Below are 17,804 nucleotides of genomic sequence, written 5' to 3'. Positions count from 1 at the left end.
TTTTTTGTAACTGTTTTCCACAGAGACTTGTAACGGTGACATTGTGGTCATGCTTTGGATGCATGCACGAGCTGTGTGTAATTAGCAGCATGCCTGTACCACAGGGACATGGGTTTCCTACAGCGCCAGCTTAGCGCAACTACAAGTGAAAGGGAAATGAAAAGTCCTTGGCTCCGATCTGCTTCCAATGGGAAGGAATGCTCATCGGTGTGTTTTTGCATACACAGTTTTGCTTTAGGCTTTTCTTTCCCCCAGCAAAATAGATGCTTTCCACCTGCATGACCATATGAGGAGCTGATTTGGGGATGCCAGTGGTGTGTTGGCAAATGTCATGCTGTGACTTGGAAGTATCGGTGAAGGGCAGTGTTTGCAGGAGCATTTGCTCTTAAAGCCAGCCTTCCTCTTACGGGGTCGCTCCTGCCCTGCCCAGTCACTCTGCTAATCTCACCCCTCTCCCTGCACAGATGCCAGTAGAGGTGTCATTGGGGGAAGGCGGAAGAGAGATGTGTAAGCTGGGTGCCAGAGTGAAAGAATATTTAACTTCAGTTTCCTCTCCTGATACTGAAGAAGTCATGGTCACAAGTGGGAGACGTGAGCAGGTAGAAAATACCATGTTGATTTCTAGCTGTAGGAACGCAGTCTAATCGGTGCTAAAAAGCTGGGAGAAACTAGAGGCTATCCAGTGGCGACTGAGTCTCTTAAAACCTTTTTGCATGTTCCTGCCTGAATATGAATTGTCATTTTCCAAAGGTTTGCAAGTTGGCTAAATCAGGGAACTTCTGCAGGCATAAGTGTTTCCTAGCACAAGGTTTACCTTCCTGACAAAAGCCAAGCCTCTGCTATGAAATTTCACCTGAAATAAAAAGTGAACAGCTCAAGAGCCCGTCATTGTGGAGCACTGTCAGCATGGTATGTTTGGGCCCAAATGGTTAGTTTTACAAAAGTAATGATAACTTTAAAAATTCGATTGTTTCCTGGTATCTGCACACTTTCATTTCTTGTTTCTATCTAGTGCCTTGTACATGTAAGTAAGGAGCTGGGCAGATTTTAACTCTTTGGAAATAAGGGTCTGAAAAGGCAAGCGTATCTCATCTGAGAAATCTCTGGAGTGTATCAAAATTAAATAATAAGCACTCGGATTGCTATGCCTGGCTGTTTGCTTTGATTTGTAACCTTTGTAAGTTACCAAATTTTATAATACCTAGAAATATTCTGAGACAGTAAACTTTTTTATATTTTTTACTGAAAAGTTTTGCGTATTTCAAGATACTCAAGAATTTGTAGACAGTTGAAGCATTTGGGGAATTCAGTTTGAAGGAAGGTGGGTCTATGCAGTCCCAAGTGTCTTGTTGCAATCCAAAATACATGAGTAAAAAAGATAAATGTTTTAAAACTACACATTGGAATAAGAACAAGCAGCTCCTGCCAGTCTGCTTTAGGTTCAATTGTATTAATACTTTTTTCACTAAATAATAATTAGATATTTTCCATATGAAGCATTGTACACTTATTTTCTTCATCGGTCAGTGGAAGGTGGTGAAATGGTAAAAGTGACTAAAAATGTTTATCATTTAGAGAAAAAAAGAAAATTTGGCATCCAGTGAATATACAAGATAGATTACACTCTAGAGGCCCCTCCCCCCAAAAAAAAAAAAAAAAAAATTGTTGGAAGAAAAGTGACTGTTAGAGGGAGAAAGGAAAAATAGTTTTCCCTTCTGAGAATGTGCATATTTACCATGTCCTGCAGTCTTTAGAAAATTTTTTGTCATGGAGTCTTTCAAATATAATAGATGCATTTTCTCTTTTTGTTCCATAGTTCCCTGCTAACTTTAATTAAAAAAAACAAAACACAACAGGACTACAACTACAAGGATGACATTCCTAATTATACAGAAGCCTTATTTCGGTTCCTAAAGATTTTTCAAACCTTAAACATAACATAAAATATTGATATTTCTTGATGGCAGTGTGCCTATTTATGTCCAGGGCTTCCAGGTTTGTTGTTACCATGCTCCAGACTGCTGAACTGTTCCTGCTTGGGGTTCTGTTTCTTTTTTCTTTTATCATGGTTTTCCATGGAAGAAACTCAGTTGAATTCTACAGGATCATCTCTGATTTACACAATTGCAAGGGAGGACAGAGTTTTGGGGTGCTTTTTTTTTCCTGTGTGTTTGCACTGTATTCAAAGTGCATTTGATAGTAAGTGCAGAGCTATTTTGTCTTACTTCTGTATCTCTAAAAAAAAAAGTTGATGAAAACTATTAATGAAGCTTCACTAGCTTTATCTCGGCTTTAAAATTAATGTCACTCAAACTGGTAACTTTTTAGCTGTATTACACTGAACTATAAACAGTTTAACGAAAATGAATAGGAAAGCAGATGGTGCCAAGAATGCTTTGCAATTGGCAGAGCAACCAAAAATTGTTCAAATTTGCTTATGCCCCAGCAGGTCTCTGTAAACACAGCCTAAATTAGCTTGTTTTTGAAGTAAGCTTAAGAAAAAGTCATTTCACCGAATAACATACCACAGAAAAAAGCCATAAATCCATGTGTTGTGCTAACAATTATGAGAATATATATTCCTTTTCCTAATCCTAAATTCACACTTTCACACTTAATTTAACTTGAAGGCAATTTTTTCTGTTTTATCAGATATTATATTTTTTCATGCTTTAAAACTCCAAAGAGAAATTTTTACAAATGCAAGAATTTCCCTGAAGCATTTGCAAAGCAAATGCTGCAGAATGGTATTGGCATAAGAAGAAAAAGTTTAATCAGTTACTGTATTCTCATTGCTCTGGTTGGCATGCGTAAAGTTAAGGGTGTGAGTGAGTAGTGGTAAAGGCCAAATTGGATTTTTAGTAACTAATTTAATTATTTGAAGTAATTCCAGGCAGTGTCTGTAATGCTAAGCAGTCTGTGATCATTACTTTGGGAAAAAAAATAGTGCAATTTAATATTATGTTAAAAAAAAAAAAAAGGTAGTTGTCCTCTATGTGATTTGAGGGGCGGGGGGAGTGTGCCTTCGGAAATCCCCCTCTCACCCCCACAGTTTTTCTCTGCATGCACAATTGCCTGGAAATGCACTTTTCGGTTTGATCCTTTAGATTTAGAGTTAAAAGTTTGGAGGAATTGGGGCTGTCTTCATGAACATGAAATTTTGCAAGATCTGTGGTGTTTTTTTGTAGCCAGGTTCAGCCGAAGTGTAGCTATGCTGGGTGTCTTCCTAATTTATTGTAGCACTTCCCAAGTGCTTTGGTGTGTGTGTTGTTTTGATATAACACAAACAACTGTAGGAAAAATACATATTTTTAAAACTGTAGTTATTCAAGATGTCTTTTTTGTATGACATAATCTGTATTTATCTTCTGTGTTGAGCAGCTCTTCAGTTGAAGCAAAAAGCCCCCACCCTCTCTTTATATTTGTTATTAAAATACTTTTTCCATCAAATGAAATAGTATGCCGTTGAGATTAAAAGCTTAAAGGATAATGTTTTTATTAAGTATGAGACTCAAGGGATCAGTAAATTTAAAGGGTTAAAGTTTATCTTCATACCTGCAGAATTAAGCAAATGCAGTAATGCAAAGCTGAAATACAGTTTTAAAACTTTCTGAAGTGAGGCTATTTGTCTCCAGTCTGCCCTTTCTAAAGGACATGTAATCTGAGAAAGGAATTTCTCTCTTTTTTTGGTGTGTTTTCTAATCTTAACCCACTGTCCCATCAGTGATGCGGTTTACGGGATCTTTCCAGGTTGTAATGCCCAATTACAGGGTTCTGTGCCTTGTTTATTTCTGATGCAAAGTCAATGTTTCTGAATAAATGAAACAGGGTAGCATTAACAGCCATAACAGAAAAAAATTAGGTGGCACCTTCAATTTTTTTTTACCTGAGCTGAGAAAATCAATTCCTATGTTAGGATTTTTTCCCACAATCATAAAATATGGATTGGTTGCTTTTCTAAGGGGGGAATGGGGAGGCGTGTTGAAGGAGAATTGTGCATCGGTTGACCAGGTTTTGCTTCTGGGTCCTGAGTCATTCCTTTTGCTTTTAGTGTCTCAAATTACCTTTTTTTTTTTGCCAGTGGCAGGTCTTGTCTGCCTCTGACAAATGGCACTGCGCTGGACTTGAGTGTCTGGGGAATTGCATCAGTGTAAAAGTGCTGGAGTAGAGAGTTATCAGGCATCTGATACCTAAGTTACTTTATATGCATCTGGATCCAGAAGCTCCCTAACCTAGCAGCCACAGAACCTCAGAGGTGCCTGCTGCTCCTGCGACGTTTCCCTGCACGGCTCGGATGTTTCATAAGCATACACGCTTTTTCTTTGCTGATGTCTAGAATTGACCTCCAGTGAGCAGGTAGGTTCATGGTTCTCAGCTGAGCCTTGCTCCAGCACACGCCGGTTTCCTGAGTGGCCTAATCCTGCAGAAATGATCAACTCATTACAGTAACCTCATCTTCCCCCTCCGCCCACCACATGAAGTGCAGACAGAGCTACTTCATGTATTTGAAGTGGTTGCTACTGTGGTTCACTTGTATAGTACAGCGAGAGGAGTGGCGGATAGCCGTGCATGTACAGAAAAATCTGTGGGTTTGTGGATGTTACCTGCTTGTGACTGCCATCTACTTACTTATCTGCCTAGCCTGTGTCACTAACCAACATTTCACACACTGGTAATCACAAAATCCACTCTACTTAGTATTTCACAGGTTTGTGTTTTCCAAATTTGAAGCACACAGATATACTGAAAATGTAAAGAAACTGAAAGAACAAATAAAACACCACCACCACTTGCCTTTTCCTTCTTTTCCCCATTACTGTCAAGCAGCAAGTACTACAAAGTCTAGTGAGGCGGATGCTGAATTGGGAAGAATGCTGTGATTGTCATGAATCACGTGGATGAGCTCTGCAGGATTTTTTGCATCTTTCCAGAAAAAAAAAATATTGCTAATGGACAAAAGGAAAAATGAAGTCTTAATCTAAAGGCTGACTTCTTACAGAAAGATTTTTAAAAAGCATCAGAATTAAATTAAATGTCCTGCTACCTCAGCCATAAACCATGACAATAAATGCAGGGTAACCCCTTTTTTGTTCCTTACTATTTTTGCAATTAGTTCACTTTTTCTCCTACAGGAGGCTGCATGAAAGATCTTGTTATTTGTGGCTGTGATAAAATATGCTGGCTCAGCCTGCCTGAAGAAACAGAAGCCTTGGCAGGAATGCTGATTACCATGACAATCTAAGCAGTCTAGAGCTGTGGTTTGTGTGGGTTTTATCATAAAGATACAAAACGTGTCCTGGGTGGTAGAAAAGCTGATAGTATCATCATGACTCAGGAGATCCAATCGTCCTTGCAAGACTTTGTTTTTCATATTGTGTTACCTGAAGAGGGGGTGGGGGGAACCCTATCAACTTCATGTATTTTTTTTATAACATATTTGTGTATTTACCTATTTATCTATTTTAGTATATATTTTTATGCCATAGTTATGTGGTTTTTTATAACATTTTTAATACATTGTTGAACACCTGTGTAAAAGTTAGGTATCCATCATGGGTTTGAGGAAGAGCTTGGGAGTAAGGTCAGCTGGGCCGAAAAATGGCCCCAGATGACATTTCTGCCTCGAGGGGACCTCTAACAAGAGTTTTTCCTCCAGAAGGTGGGAGAGCAGCTAAACCAGGTCAAGGGAGGGAGGGATGACGCCCTTTTGTTTTGGGGAGCTGCAGTGAAGGCTTCTGGAAGCAGGGAGGAGGCTGGCAGGTTTGGGCATTCCTCCATGCAGCTGCTCTGGCTATCCCTCCTCTGCGCAGTGTCTCTGACAGAAGCTTTGGATGCTGTGGGCAGTCTTCTTCCAATGCGAACGCACAGCAAAACCAGTGGTAGATAAGGGGGTGAGAGGTTTAAATCTTTGTGCGTTCTTGAGACTCCTGCAGGTAAGAAAAATAGCATGGTGGGAAAGTGCCTGTTACTTCTTCCTGCTCCTCCTTCCCAGCCCCGTGTACAGTACCAAATCTGTGCTTCAGGGTCTTCACAAGCGAAGACAAAAATAACCCCCGCACTCCCACTTCCTAGCCGTATTAGAGTGTAATTATTTCAGCCATTACATCTTCAAAGGTAAGAACTGAGAAGTCAACCCCCCACCTCCACCAAAGTGCACCTTGTGTGTGGTAATAGGGCTAATAGCATGTTGCATAAGGTCGTTGGTTTAAAACTGTCTCAGATTGGAGTAGGAAAACCAATCTGCTGGTCTCTCGTGATGCGTATGAAGAAAATTACTGTCACTGGCATTTTGACACTGTTAAGAAAGAATAGACTTAGAAGTTTGAATTAGAAAGGAAAAATGACGTGAAGTTACAAAGTCCCAAAGTCCCTGTACAAATAAATTAATCTGTGAACTTTTCTTGTGTAAAGAATTGGCTGCTTAAGTGTTTTCCTAAAAATGTTTTGGTTTTGGTTCATTATGACAAAAGCAAGGGTATTTGCATTATCAGTTCTTAATAGCTTTCCAAATAATTTCATCATTTACAGTAAAGGATTTATTGAAAACTGCATGACGTTGTCAACATGTCAAGGAGCTTTTATTCTGTTCCAGTAACCTAAAAATCTAAGGGTTCATTGTATAAGCTTCATTCATAATGTGGAACATTTACTGGTCCCATGAAATCATTATTAAGAGCAAACAACCAAAAGTGTGTCTTTCTGCACAGTTCTAGAGCATGAACCAACAGCCACAAGTACGAACGATGAAGAGGAGGACGAGGGAGAACGGTTTGATTTTGACAGTGGAGATGAGATACCAGAAGCAGACAGACAAGCCTTTGTGCCACCTCCTGCTGATCCTGGAAATAGCATAGAGCATGAAGAGGCTAACGCCATAGGTAAGTCAGCCTGTCAGGCTGTGCCACCACTAGGCTAAATAGTCAAGACTGGTTATAAGATGCCTTTTCTTGACAATGCAATAAAAATACTTGTAAAAAGAGGTTTCCATGGAAATACCATACAAGTGTTTTGAATATTCCTGCTAATTACACTCATGGTAGATTTGACAAGGCAAGTGACCATCACATGTAATTCCTCTGAGGTTTCCCATCTAGGTGTGACATCCAAACCAATCGATTGGTCTCATTCACAGTGCCATGCTATAGGAAATCTTTATGCCCTTCCAGCTCTGATGGCATGTGGATGGCTTGAGATAAGCTGCTTTCACAGTGAAGCTTGCTCTGGTTGCTGATCTTAAGATGATGTGCATAAAAATAAATGGAGTCTGAATGTTTGAATTTTGTTAATAAGCAGAAGTCTTATTTTATTAAACATTAAACCAATTGTTACAACATATGCAGATGTTCCCAGTGCTGATGTGTGGTCTGGAAATCGCTGTATTCTGCTCAAATGGACAACAGCTGATTTTGCTGACTTAGATCCAATTTCCTTTTGTAAGCAGAGTCATTGTGCTCATGGCAATTAAAGATAACTCTTCAGGTGACTACGCAGTTTGACAACCTGGAACTTAAAAACCATCTTTCCCTGAAAATCTGTGGCTTGCTCACCCTTTTGTGAAGTTGTACTTACAGCTCAGACACTTCTGATCGCTTGGGATGCAGTTCTGCAGCTCGCTTCAGAGGGGGCCTTTGGTTCTGCTGTACCTCAGCTTGTCTCAAGAAATACAAGGAACTTTGTGTAACAGAAAATAATTCATTTTCAAAGAGGAAAACTTGGAAAGATATTTTCCTTCCCCTTTTCTTAACAGTGTCCCTCCAGTGAACTTTTTCTGTCCTTGTGGCTATTCCTAAAATGTTTCTTGTGTTTGTAAGATCAAAATTCATCTAGAATCCAGATTTTAACCTTCAGGGTTTAAGGCTGTTTTCAGCCATGTGCTTATGACAAGCAAAAGAGGACCCTGGCTGCTTGTCAGAAACCCTCCTATTCAGGATTTAGAATCCAGTTACTGGTTTTTCCGTAAGCATTCTTGTAACCCAGCCGGTTTTGCTGCGGTTGCATTCTTCATCTGTAAAATGGGGAGGATAGCACTACTGTGTGGGAGTTTTATGAATCATAGATTGTAAGCAACTTGTATACTAAGGATCATATCAGTGTTTAGGATACTTGCAAAGAGCAATATTAAGCAGCTTGAACAGGTATGAAAAATAAAACTTGATTTTTTTTGTTTAATTTTTCAACTAAAGGGGCCTATAACTTAGAAAACAGCAAGAAGGTACAGACATCAGAAGCTGCTGCGGAAGGCACTCCAGCCAAAGTAAATCCCTACTCAGTCATAAATATTTCACCAATCCAAGACAAGGATCCATCCTCATCACCAGAACCAAGTCCTCAAGATGAATGTGCAAGTCCAAACTTGTCCGGTGGATATTCTGTTCCTGTCCCCTGTGGCTATGCTGTGCCATCTAATTTACCTTTGCTACTGCCAGCATACTCTAGTCCTGTCATAATACGCAGTGTTTCTGTAGATGAAGAAGGTACTGTATTTATGCAACTTACTTTATTTGAAGGGGAATCCTGGTTTAACTTCAGGTACCTGTGCTGTTTTGTAAATGCTTGTGTAGCACTCGGCCTGGACGTCTGTGGGAGATTTTGCATGAAAATAGAACAACAACTCCATCCTGGAGTATGAACTAAAATTTCTTGTCAGGCCTGGAAGAAAAATGTCAGTTTATTAAAAAAAGTTCCTGCAGGACTCTGCTTACCGTACTAGGATTGAGATATCTAAGTAAAGATGCATAAGAAAAAAACGAATGTATGCAATCAGTTCTTTCTCAACACTTCTTTAAGTTGGTGATGCTTGACCTTTGTTTTGCTGGCACTATATTACAACATACAGTACAAGGGAGGACTCCTGTCTTATCTTGCCATTAAGAATGATTAATGCTAATTCGCTTTTAATGTCATGAAATAATTTCCAGAGCCATAGTTCAGTGTTCAAGCCAAATGATTTCTTCTCATACCTTATCATGCTGTATCTATGTCCTGGCAGAGTTTCTGTCCCTTTTACCTTTTCTATATGCACTTCTGTTTGTTTGTTTGTTTATTTTCCAATCCTTGTGGATTTAGAGTTGCTGTGGCATGTTTTCCTTGCCAATTCTGTTTGTCCTTTAGTACAATTTTAAGACAGAAGAGGAAACTTGGAAGGGAAATAGTTATGGATTATTACAGAAACAGGAACAGTCCCTCATTTTGTAACTAGAATGGGCAAAGCTGACAGCTTAATGTCAAGAGAGCAGGATGAACAGAAAGCTCCCCATATCCTGCCTTTTTTTCTTTCTTGTATTTTGAATATACTAGTCTTTAGCTAGGCAGCAATTCTACTGTAATTCCATGTACTGTGATACTTTTTTTTTTTGGCAGCCTTTGCTGTCTACCACCATTAGGAATATTGGCAAGTAAAAGCAAATGGGTTTGTGTAGTTGTTATTACCTGTAGAGGAATATATGTTTGAGAGATTAGAATTAAATGCATCAGACATTGTATTTTCCTCTTAATAGCTCTTATACCAAATCGCTGTGTCTCTGAATTCTTTCATTTGCAAAAATAGTGTGAAGAAACGTCTAAATTTTTTTAGAATAATGTTTAAGAATAAAAATATTGTATAGAAGCAGATTATTCATTAGCAATGAACTAGTAAAATCAGTTTCTTATGTTAAAATGTACCATTTGAACCACACCGACATTTTATTCCAAGCATTTTGCTGATTATATTTTTTTTTCTACTTAGCAGGTACACAGTCAGCAACTGAAGAATGTCATTGTAATTCTGTAAACTCAGAGGAGCCTCAAAATAGGTGATTGCCAGTTCAGCATGTTTTAATGATCTGTAAAACCTTAATTCCTAAGAAGGCTTATATTTGATAAATCAAATACTTCATTTTTCTTGTGTGATGCTTCCATGTTTGTTTATTTTCATTTTCTTAACTCTATAACTCTGATTGTGTACCAAAATCAGCACTGGTTGAGGTCTCGTATGTATAACCGTGCATGAAATTTTTGAAGGAACTAAGTTTAATTTTTATAGAGTCATAGCAATATCAGCTGCAACAAGCTGCTGGAGATCTTGTAATCTAGCTTGCTGCTTTCAGGAGGACCACTGCCCACACGCCATTAGATCAGCCACGGCCTTGGTAGCTGAGCCTTGAAAACCTCCAAGGATGGAGATGCTGCAGCTTTCCTGGGCAGTCTTCCCTGCTGTACTACCCTTTGGTTAATTTTTTTCCTTAATGTCCAAACCAAATCTTACAATATGCAGTTTGTTGACCAGTCCCCCTTGTATATTATCTGGCACTGAATAAAACAGCCCCCAAAACCCCAAAACAAACCCAAACCAGGAAAAAAAAAACAACTGCATCACCTCTGTATCTCTCTTTCAGATAGTTGTAGCTGCTATTGGATCACCCCGTAACATCCTTTTCACCAGACTAAATAAGCTCCATGTCTTCCATCTCTTTCTGTAGGCCTTGTGCTTTAGTCCCCGACTTCAGTTTCTCCACGTCTCTCTAGAGGTAGCTTCTCTAGAGGTAGCTTCAATTTCTCCACAACGCTCTAGAAGGGGGGTGTTGGGAAGCCAAAACTGGATGTGCTGCTGCAGATTCAGCCTCACCAGCATCAACCAGAGGGAGGATAACAGCCTTGCCAAGCCCAATGGCTCCTGGCATAGCCCAGAACATCTTTAGTCTTATTTACAGTGAGAGAGCAGCTCTCACTTCGCTGTTTTCTAAGAGAAAATTTTCTGTGTTCTGGTAGAAGAACTCAAAACCAAAATATTTCTTGAGATTGAAGGGAAGTGTTTTCAATTTCTTGACTAAAATTGTCAGACTGTTAAATAGATTATTAATCTCCTAATTACATACTGAAGCAGTGTTTTTGAGTAATCAGCAGCCTCAGAGTGGGAACTGGAAGGCAGTAAGATATTTATTGTCTTCACAGTTGTTTAAAAATGTTGTGGTGTAGCTTTTAATGCTTTTATTTTATGTCCTTTTTTTCAAGTGAAGAAAACCAGGTCAAGAGAGAGGATGATGTTCTGGCCAAATGGGTTGCAGATCCTGCAAATACAGCATGGATGGAAAGTAAGTATCAGTGAGCACCAAACTACAACTACAGAAGATCAGTTTTAAGTTGTGATCAGCAGTATGTGTGTATCTATATGCACATACATATTTTACAGGAATGCCCATGTTCACTTTTATTGTATTTTTTCAGGTATGTTCCAGAACTGAGTTATACCAGTTAAAATATTCAACAATGTAATAAGATTGCGTATTTTAGAATAAAGTTAACATTCAGGTGCTTTTTGGAGTCTATGGAATCATTTGTCACTGTCTTAAGGAATTCATTTGGCTCCATCAGTATGTGTACAGTGGAAATTTGCTCAAGTTCAGAGTCTGCTCTGTGGTTGTATATGAAATTGTTCTTCTCATGCAGTAATTGACAAGTAAGTTCTTGGAGAAGGTGGAAGGGAAGGAATTGCCCCTTTTTCTTAGTGTGTGCCCTTGGCTCTTGGCTGGCAGCTGCATTTTAAACCAGAACAGAGACTGTGTGGTTTGAGGACAGATTATCCTGCCTGTTCTCAGCTGTTCCCACTGGGCTGGAGGTTCATTTTACATGTCACTTGAAGTGACTGAAGAATTTGCATCCTCATCCTGCCTCTTAATGTACTGCAATGATTGTTACATTATTTAGTTTTGGTTCTTTTTAAAAAAATGTCTATTACAGCTTCTTTATAGCCGTTCAGTAAGGCAACGAGCAGCCCTCAACAAGCACAGAACATACCATAGTGCTGTAAAAAGGAGGGAGAAATGTTGGCTGTTGAAGTGGATTTCTGTTTTCAGGCTACCAAAGGTCATCATAAACAACACAGATAAAACTGTGTGAAATTTCACAAATACCTTATACTCTTTGTGCATTATTGCATTATTTGAATGATCATTAGATATACTAGCAAAATGCTAGTGGAGTATGAGTCATACCTCCACTTTATTCATATGTGCCAATATAACAAAAATTCTTTGGAATAGAATATTTCAGTTGGAAGGGACCTACAACGATCATCTAGTCCAACTGCCTGACCACTTCAGGGCTGACCAAAAGCTAAAGCATGTTATTAAGAACATTGTCCAAATGCATCTTAAAAACTGTTTGTTGGTTCCATTCAAATTTTAGGGGTTTTCTCATTTGGTTTTTTTTTATGTTTTGCTTTTAGACCCAGATGAAGTAATTTACGATGACGTGCCAAGAGAAAATTCAGACTCTGAACCAGGTTTGAGGTCTTTGTAATACAGACCATGGTGAAAGCAATGTAATATGGAATTATGTGCATGCATACTGAATAGATAGGTTCATTAAGTACCTAAAATATATGTAAATGCAATTAACACTGTGTCAATAATTGGTAAGTCTTACAAAGTTCAGAATTAAACTAACTCTTGAAAGACTTTATCTCAGCAGGTCTCCTACACAGCTCTTCTCAAAGCTGAATTCTGCTGTACTTTATAGATATTGTCCCAAATGCTTGAGATTTCTGTATATTAGAGAATTACAGTGTTGGGTGTGGTAGCTATAGTGATCTAAACAAGGCAAGGTAGGTAAGAAAAGGGTGTTTTAAATAGTTAAATAATGTATGATAATGCATCATTGTCATGGTTGTACAGGTAAGTGCTCCATTCTTGAAAGTTCCCCTTCAACATAAAAATACCTGATAAACGGAAGAGGAGATACAGAGTGACTGTTTACAATCCTGACTGTGGCTCTACAGAAATGTTTTATTTCAGCTTTGGAGTGGTCCAGCTCCTGATGGTCTGACCACGTTTGGAAGGGGCAGAATAGATCTTAAAGTAGTTGCTGGAGCCAAGATTTTACCTTTACTGGGAATGGTGGAGGTGAGGCTCAAGAAGCTTGTTTTAATGAGTTCTCACTCAGATTTGTTTTGCAGTTTTTATTTATAGTGAAGACTGTGCTTAAAGCTTGGTTGCTAGTAACTGATTTTGTGTTTGAGTGGATGGCTTATTAGGAACTCAGCATCTAGTTGTCATGGCTCTCAGAGGGTGTAGGTGTTTGATACTGAAGTTGTTAATGATTCAGGAAAACACTTAAGCTTTCTTGTGTGGAAACCACATTTATCTTTAAAGCCATAACATTTTCATTTCTTGTCCTTAGTGGTGTTCAGGCAAAGTGTTTTACAAATTATTCCTGAAATTTGTTTTGTTTATTATTTGAAAGTATTGTGTTGCATTCATGACTTCAATGCTTTTATTGAAGGTCCCTCAGTGGACTGTGCTGCTCTGGGCAGGGACATCTTTGTTCTGTGGCTGCTCAGTCAGGAAACACGTACACCAAGGCCAGGAGGCTGAGCTGGGGAGAGAAGTGGGACGTGGAGTAGAGCTCTGCTGAGCATCTTAGTCAGAATTTTCAGCTTAACCCAGAAGATATTAATTAAAATTTTGGCTTTCCATTTGTCCCCAAAGACATTGAAAGATTCTGAGAAAATAGGTAGTGAGGGAAATTTCATCTTTGTATATTCATTATCTTGATGTTTATTAATTGTATAGTTTGTCAGGGAGACACAACTGTTCCAAAAAGGTCACAGTCAGACCTCACGTCACATTAGCACGTGGACAAGGTAAGTCCACCAAATCAGTGGGTATAGCCTGCCCCGATACTGGCATTGCAAAAGTTTGACTTATATAAGTCTTGACTTATTTTGTCTTACTGAGATGATTCTCTTAAAGTATTCATTGTGCTAGATCACCACTAAAATGTCTTCTTCAGTAAGTATGTTTTAAGGACAATCTCAGTATGCATGGAGGTTTAAAAAAAAATTCTTAAAAATTGATTCTTCCCAATTAGAGGAGATTCCTCTGTGTTAATTCTAAATAATTTAATTAATGTAAACATTAAAGTATTATTATTGATCAAAGTATAGTTTTTAAATAACAGAATCCAGAGTTTAGACAGATGTGTAAAATATGTCAGCTTTTCTTTTGAGTACATATTTTTTCTCGATTTAAATGAAACTTCAATCTTAAAATGGAAGCACAACTTTTGTTTACTGAATTTAGTATGAGACAGTTTTAAGTGAAGTGTTATAACCTCTGACAATAGGGATCCCTGGCAGAAGTGTCCACACTTCTCTACTTGTAATGACAAATGATGCTGCATGCAGAGTGCATGCCTGTTTCCTGATAAGTAATTGGCACTAAAAATTTTCTATTTTGTTTTGAGACAGTTTATCATACTTGACATCTGTGCTAACGAAAAGACCAGTGTCTTTAACAGGTGATACTTTGGTCAGCCTATGCAATATAACTTTCTGTATCTTGAAAAGGTTAATGCTTCAAGTTCTTAGACTAGATATGGGAGACATCTAGTGACTGGTGGAGTTGAGAGAATGACGAGTCATAAAATATCATACTGTAACATGTTTCTTGCTACTTTGGTCTGATCTGTTCTGCTTGAAGTAGTGACATTTTTGTTTGATTCTTGCAATGTTTTAGCATTTGTCATTTGAGCTGATCAAGAAGATGTTCCTAGGGACAAACGGCAAGCTTGGAAATGGAAGGATGGTTCTTCTCAGTGCAGTCGTGTGTTCACAGCTGCAGTTCGACCTTCCTTTGAATTTTTTTTAAAACTTGTGGGATTTGGACAAAACAGTGTAGCTTGAGTAGGGCATGTTTTTAAAAGGATTGTGGTGTGTACCCATAACACTGTCCTCTTTTAGTACTCTGTTTCAACAAAGACAACCCACTTTGGCTGTTTGAATATTGGATTGCTTTAATTCACATTTTAAAATGTGCATATGAAAGTCTGTATAGTTCTTTATAGTATATTCTGAACAAGTTTTTTGGTGTTCAAACAAACAGAAATTTCAGTGTAGGTTTTTTTATTTTGGTTTAATTCTTGCAGAGGAAATGATTTATGATGATGTTGAAAATGGTGATGATGGTGGAAACAGCTCGCTGGAATATGGGTGGAGTTCAAGTGAGTTTGAAAGCTATGAAGAACAGAGTGATTCTGAGTGTAAAAACGGAATTCCCAGCTCCTTTTTGCGAGGCAACCACAAGAGGCATGTACGTATCCTGCAGTGCTGCTCAGTCATTGAGGTTATCCTGATTCCCAACACTTGCCTTTCTCACCTGTATTTCCCTTCTCCTCAATCCAGTTTCAAATGCCAACAGCATCTTTTTAAAGGAGATGTGAATCAGTGTGGGAGTATCAGTCCACAACAAAATGTAACAGGGAAAAGGAAAAGGTGGAAATGTTAAACAGAAGCTCCTTAAAAAAAGAAAAGACTCAAAGTGGATAAAAGTGAAATTAAAAATGAGATTATTTTTGCTTGTGGGCGGTTCCTCACCTTTTCTTCTTTTGCAGCTGCTGGATTAGTGTAAGTGGTAAATGAGTGTGGAAAATAATGTGAAGAACAAATGGCGGTAAGCCTGACAAGACTTGAAGTTTTGGGATCCTTCAGGTGCTCAAAAGTCACAAAACTGTTTGCCAGTGTTCCCTACTTTTCTGTCTTAGATCTGTATCACTTTTGTTGTTTGAAGGTGACTAAGCTTAAAAAAATCCTGAAAATAAAAGATTTTTGTGATGAAAGAGAAGTCTTCACCGTTTATTAAGGAGACAAGGAAGGTGGCATGATTACAATGATCCATCTGTGACACATCTCTGGTCTAGTAGCTTTGGCTACATCTGTGCTGCGGGAGACAGGAAGACACTGATGGCATGGGTGCCTGCCCTCGCTGCGTCTGATTGCACATCGGGAGAAGCCCTGGACTCCCGTGTTCTCACTGTTTCAGCTCCTCTCCTTCTGCCCTTGTGCCCTTTCTGTGAGAAGGAAGTCTTGCCTGGGACCTGGGCAGCCTCCTGCTGCCGGTTCCCTGCTCTGAGCGTGTGAAGGACAGGGGTGCAGCGCACAGTGGTGGCAGGCAGGGCTGGGCTCAGTGCCCAGAGTCACTGCAAAATACTCAGGGCCCCACAATGTGTGCTGGCTGGGTATAGACACCCAAGAGTCACTTCACAGCTGAGTACTGTTAGCTGCCTCAGCACCCTGTGGCTAGAGGATGTAGGGGTAGTGGCCAGGGCGTTCTTCCATGGGACCCTTATTTTTATTTTGCAGGTTTCTTATCTTGATGAGACTAAAAGCTGCACTGTCTGTGTTTCCTTCCAGTACACATTATCTGCTCTCCCCCCACCTCCATCCTTGCTGCCTGCCCTTCAGAAATCAGAGGGTGAGCAATTAACTGCAAGACTTGAGCCCACCCAAATCAGCACTTTGTAAGCTGAGAGCTCATCTTCTGGTTTTGTTTTGGTTTTGGCCTGACTAGAACAAGTTTAAGCTATTGCAGCTGTTTCTTTCTGGGGAGTTTTTTAACTAGACTAAAGAAAACTGAGTTTGATTGTTTTACTACCTTTGGAAGAGACTGGGAAATAACTTTGCGTGTGAATGTGTAAGTCTTAACATGGCTGCTGGTTTGTTGGTTTTTTTAATCTTTTCCTGTTATCTGTAGTTTCAGCTTGGCCATAGTCATAGGAATCTATTTACACATGTACACAAAGCAAGGTTTAAAGTAACTTTTTTTAAACACTTATATTTTGATCTGTCACAGGAAACTGTTGGTAGTGGGTTGAGTGTGATGGTGCCAGCATCGGGCACAGGGTGTCTGAGCAAGAGACCAAGGAGTGGTGGGAGGAGAGAGGCGTGCTCCAGAGTACTGCCCTGCTTTTCTAGGCCTGTGACAAAAGGTTTTGAGGATTGTCTTGTGGGGATGGGGATGAGGAGCCTAGCAACGCATTAGTTGGTGGATGGGGAAGTCAGAGGGGCCGCTGCACCTGCATGGGTTACCGGCAGGTGGAGAAGATAGGAAACTAGAGAATGGGTTTGGCAGAGGATGAGGAAAGACAGAAACTTTAGGATTGTTGAGAAAGCACTCCACTTTATACCTATTCTCTGTATCCATTCCTTGCACTAACTCTCACTTCTCCTTAGGTCTTGTGATGGATGTTACATTATTTTCCCAGCACATCCCCTTCTGTAGTCTTTCAGAGCCTATGAGGGACTTGCCTTGCTTATTATTTTTTCTGTCCATTGAAAAGTATGGGAAGGTTGGAGGTGGGATTTTTAATTGAAAGTGCTGGTATGACTTCCCTCAAAGTAATTCTTTTTTATTATGACTTTTGATTATTTTTTTTATGTATTTATTTTAGTATGGGAAGGTTTTTGTGCTATTAAATATGTCTAGTCTGTGAACCAGATGCTGTTCTTAATTATACTGCTGTAATGCCAGAATCACCGTGTTGGAGGTAACTGCATGCTGACCCAGCCTAGTGGAGCTAAATGCTGGACCTGTCCCTTTGTTTTCAACTCAGTAGGCCTTCTCTTTCCTGATGCTTTAATCTCTTGCCAAATAAATTCGCTGACATCAAGCTGAGGGTTTTTCCATTGGACTTCTATTATAGGGTACACCAAGTATTTTCTTTTTTTTCTGGCTACATTTTAATGTCTTTTATCTGGCTTTCTCAAAATGTTTAACGAATGTTAATTAGTGTTCCAGAGCATTTCTCTGGGATAGTTTCCTTACTTTGCAAATTGATACATTCATGTATGAGATTGTACACCCATGGTTGTACAGTGAGGCTATGATAGAGCTGAGGAAAAACACGTGCTTCCTGATTCCCATGCACTTGGGAATTACAAGACTGTGCATCCTCCCCTGCTAGTGTCTCCCTGACCAACTCGCTGGCACTGTCAATCTCCATCTTCTCAGGTGCCAGCAACCTCTGCAGGTTCTTCAGCCTTTGAGAAT

The 17,804-nt window shown here is 39.3% G+C and overlaps 1 protein-coding gene across 1 annotated transcript in view; it reads left to right on the top strand.

The window, feature by feature from the left end:
- The first annotated feature begins 5,326 nt into the window (after positions 1-5,326).
- Positions 5,327-17,804, top strand: part of ARHGEF10 (Rho guanine nucleotide exchange factor 10) — an 85,118-nt gene continuing 72,640 nt past the window's right edge. Inside the window, exons 1-7 of the mRNA XM_059830836.1 lie at positions 5,327-5,417; positions 6,708-6,878; positions 8,178-8,474; positions 9,731-9,794; positions 10,993-11,072; positions 12,206-12,262; positions 14,905-15,068. Of these exons, the coding sequence (XP_059686819.1) occupies positions 5,327-5,417; positions 6,708-6,878; positions 8,178-8,474; positions 9,731-9,794; positions 10,993-11,072; positions 12,206-12,262; positions 14,905-15,068 (924 nt within the window). The remainder of the gene's footprint in view (positions 5,418-6,707; positions 6,879-8,177; positions 8,475-9,730; positions 9,795-10,992; positions 11,073-12,205; positions 12,263-14,904; positions 15,069-17,804) is intronic.

The sequence above is a fragment of the Gavia stellata genome, chromosome 2, assembly GCF_030936135.1.
Source record: "Gavia stellata isolate bGavSte3 chromosome 2, bGavSte3.hap2, whole genome shotgun sequence".
In the NCBI taxonomy this organism is placed as follows: domain Eukaryota; kingdom Metazoa; phylum Chordata; class Aves; order Gaviiformes; family Gaviidae; genus Gavia; species Gavia stellata.
Note: the sequence above shows the minus strand (reverse complement) of the source record. Positions and strands in the feature narration are given on the sequence as shown.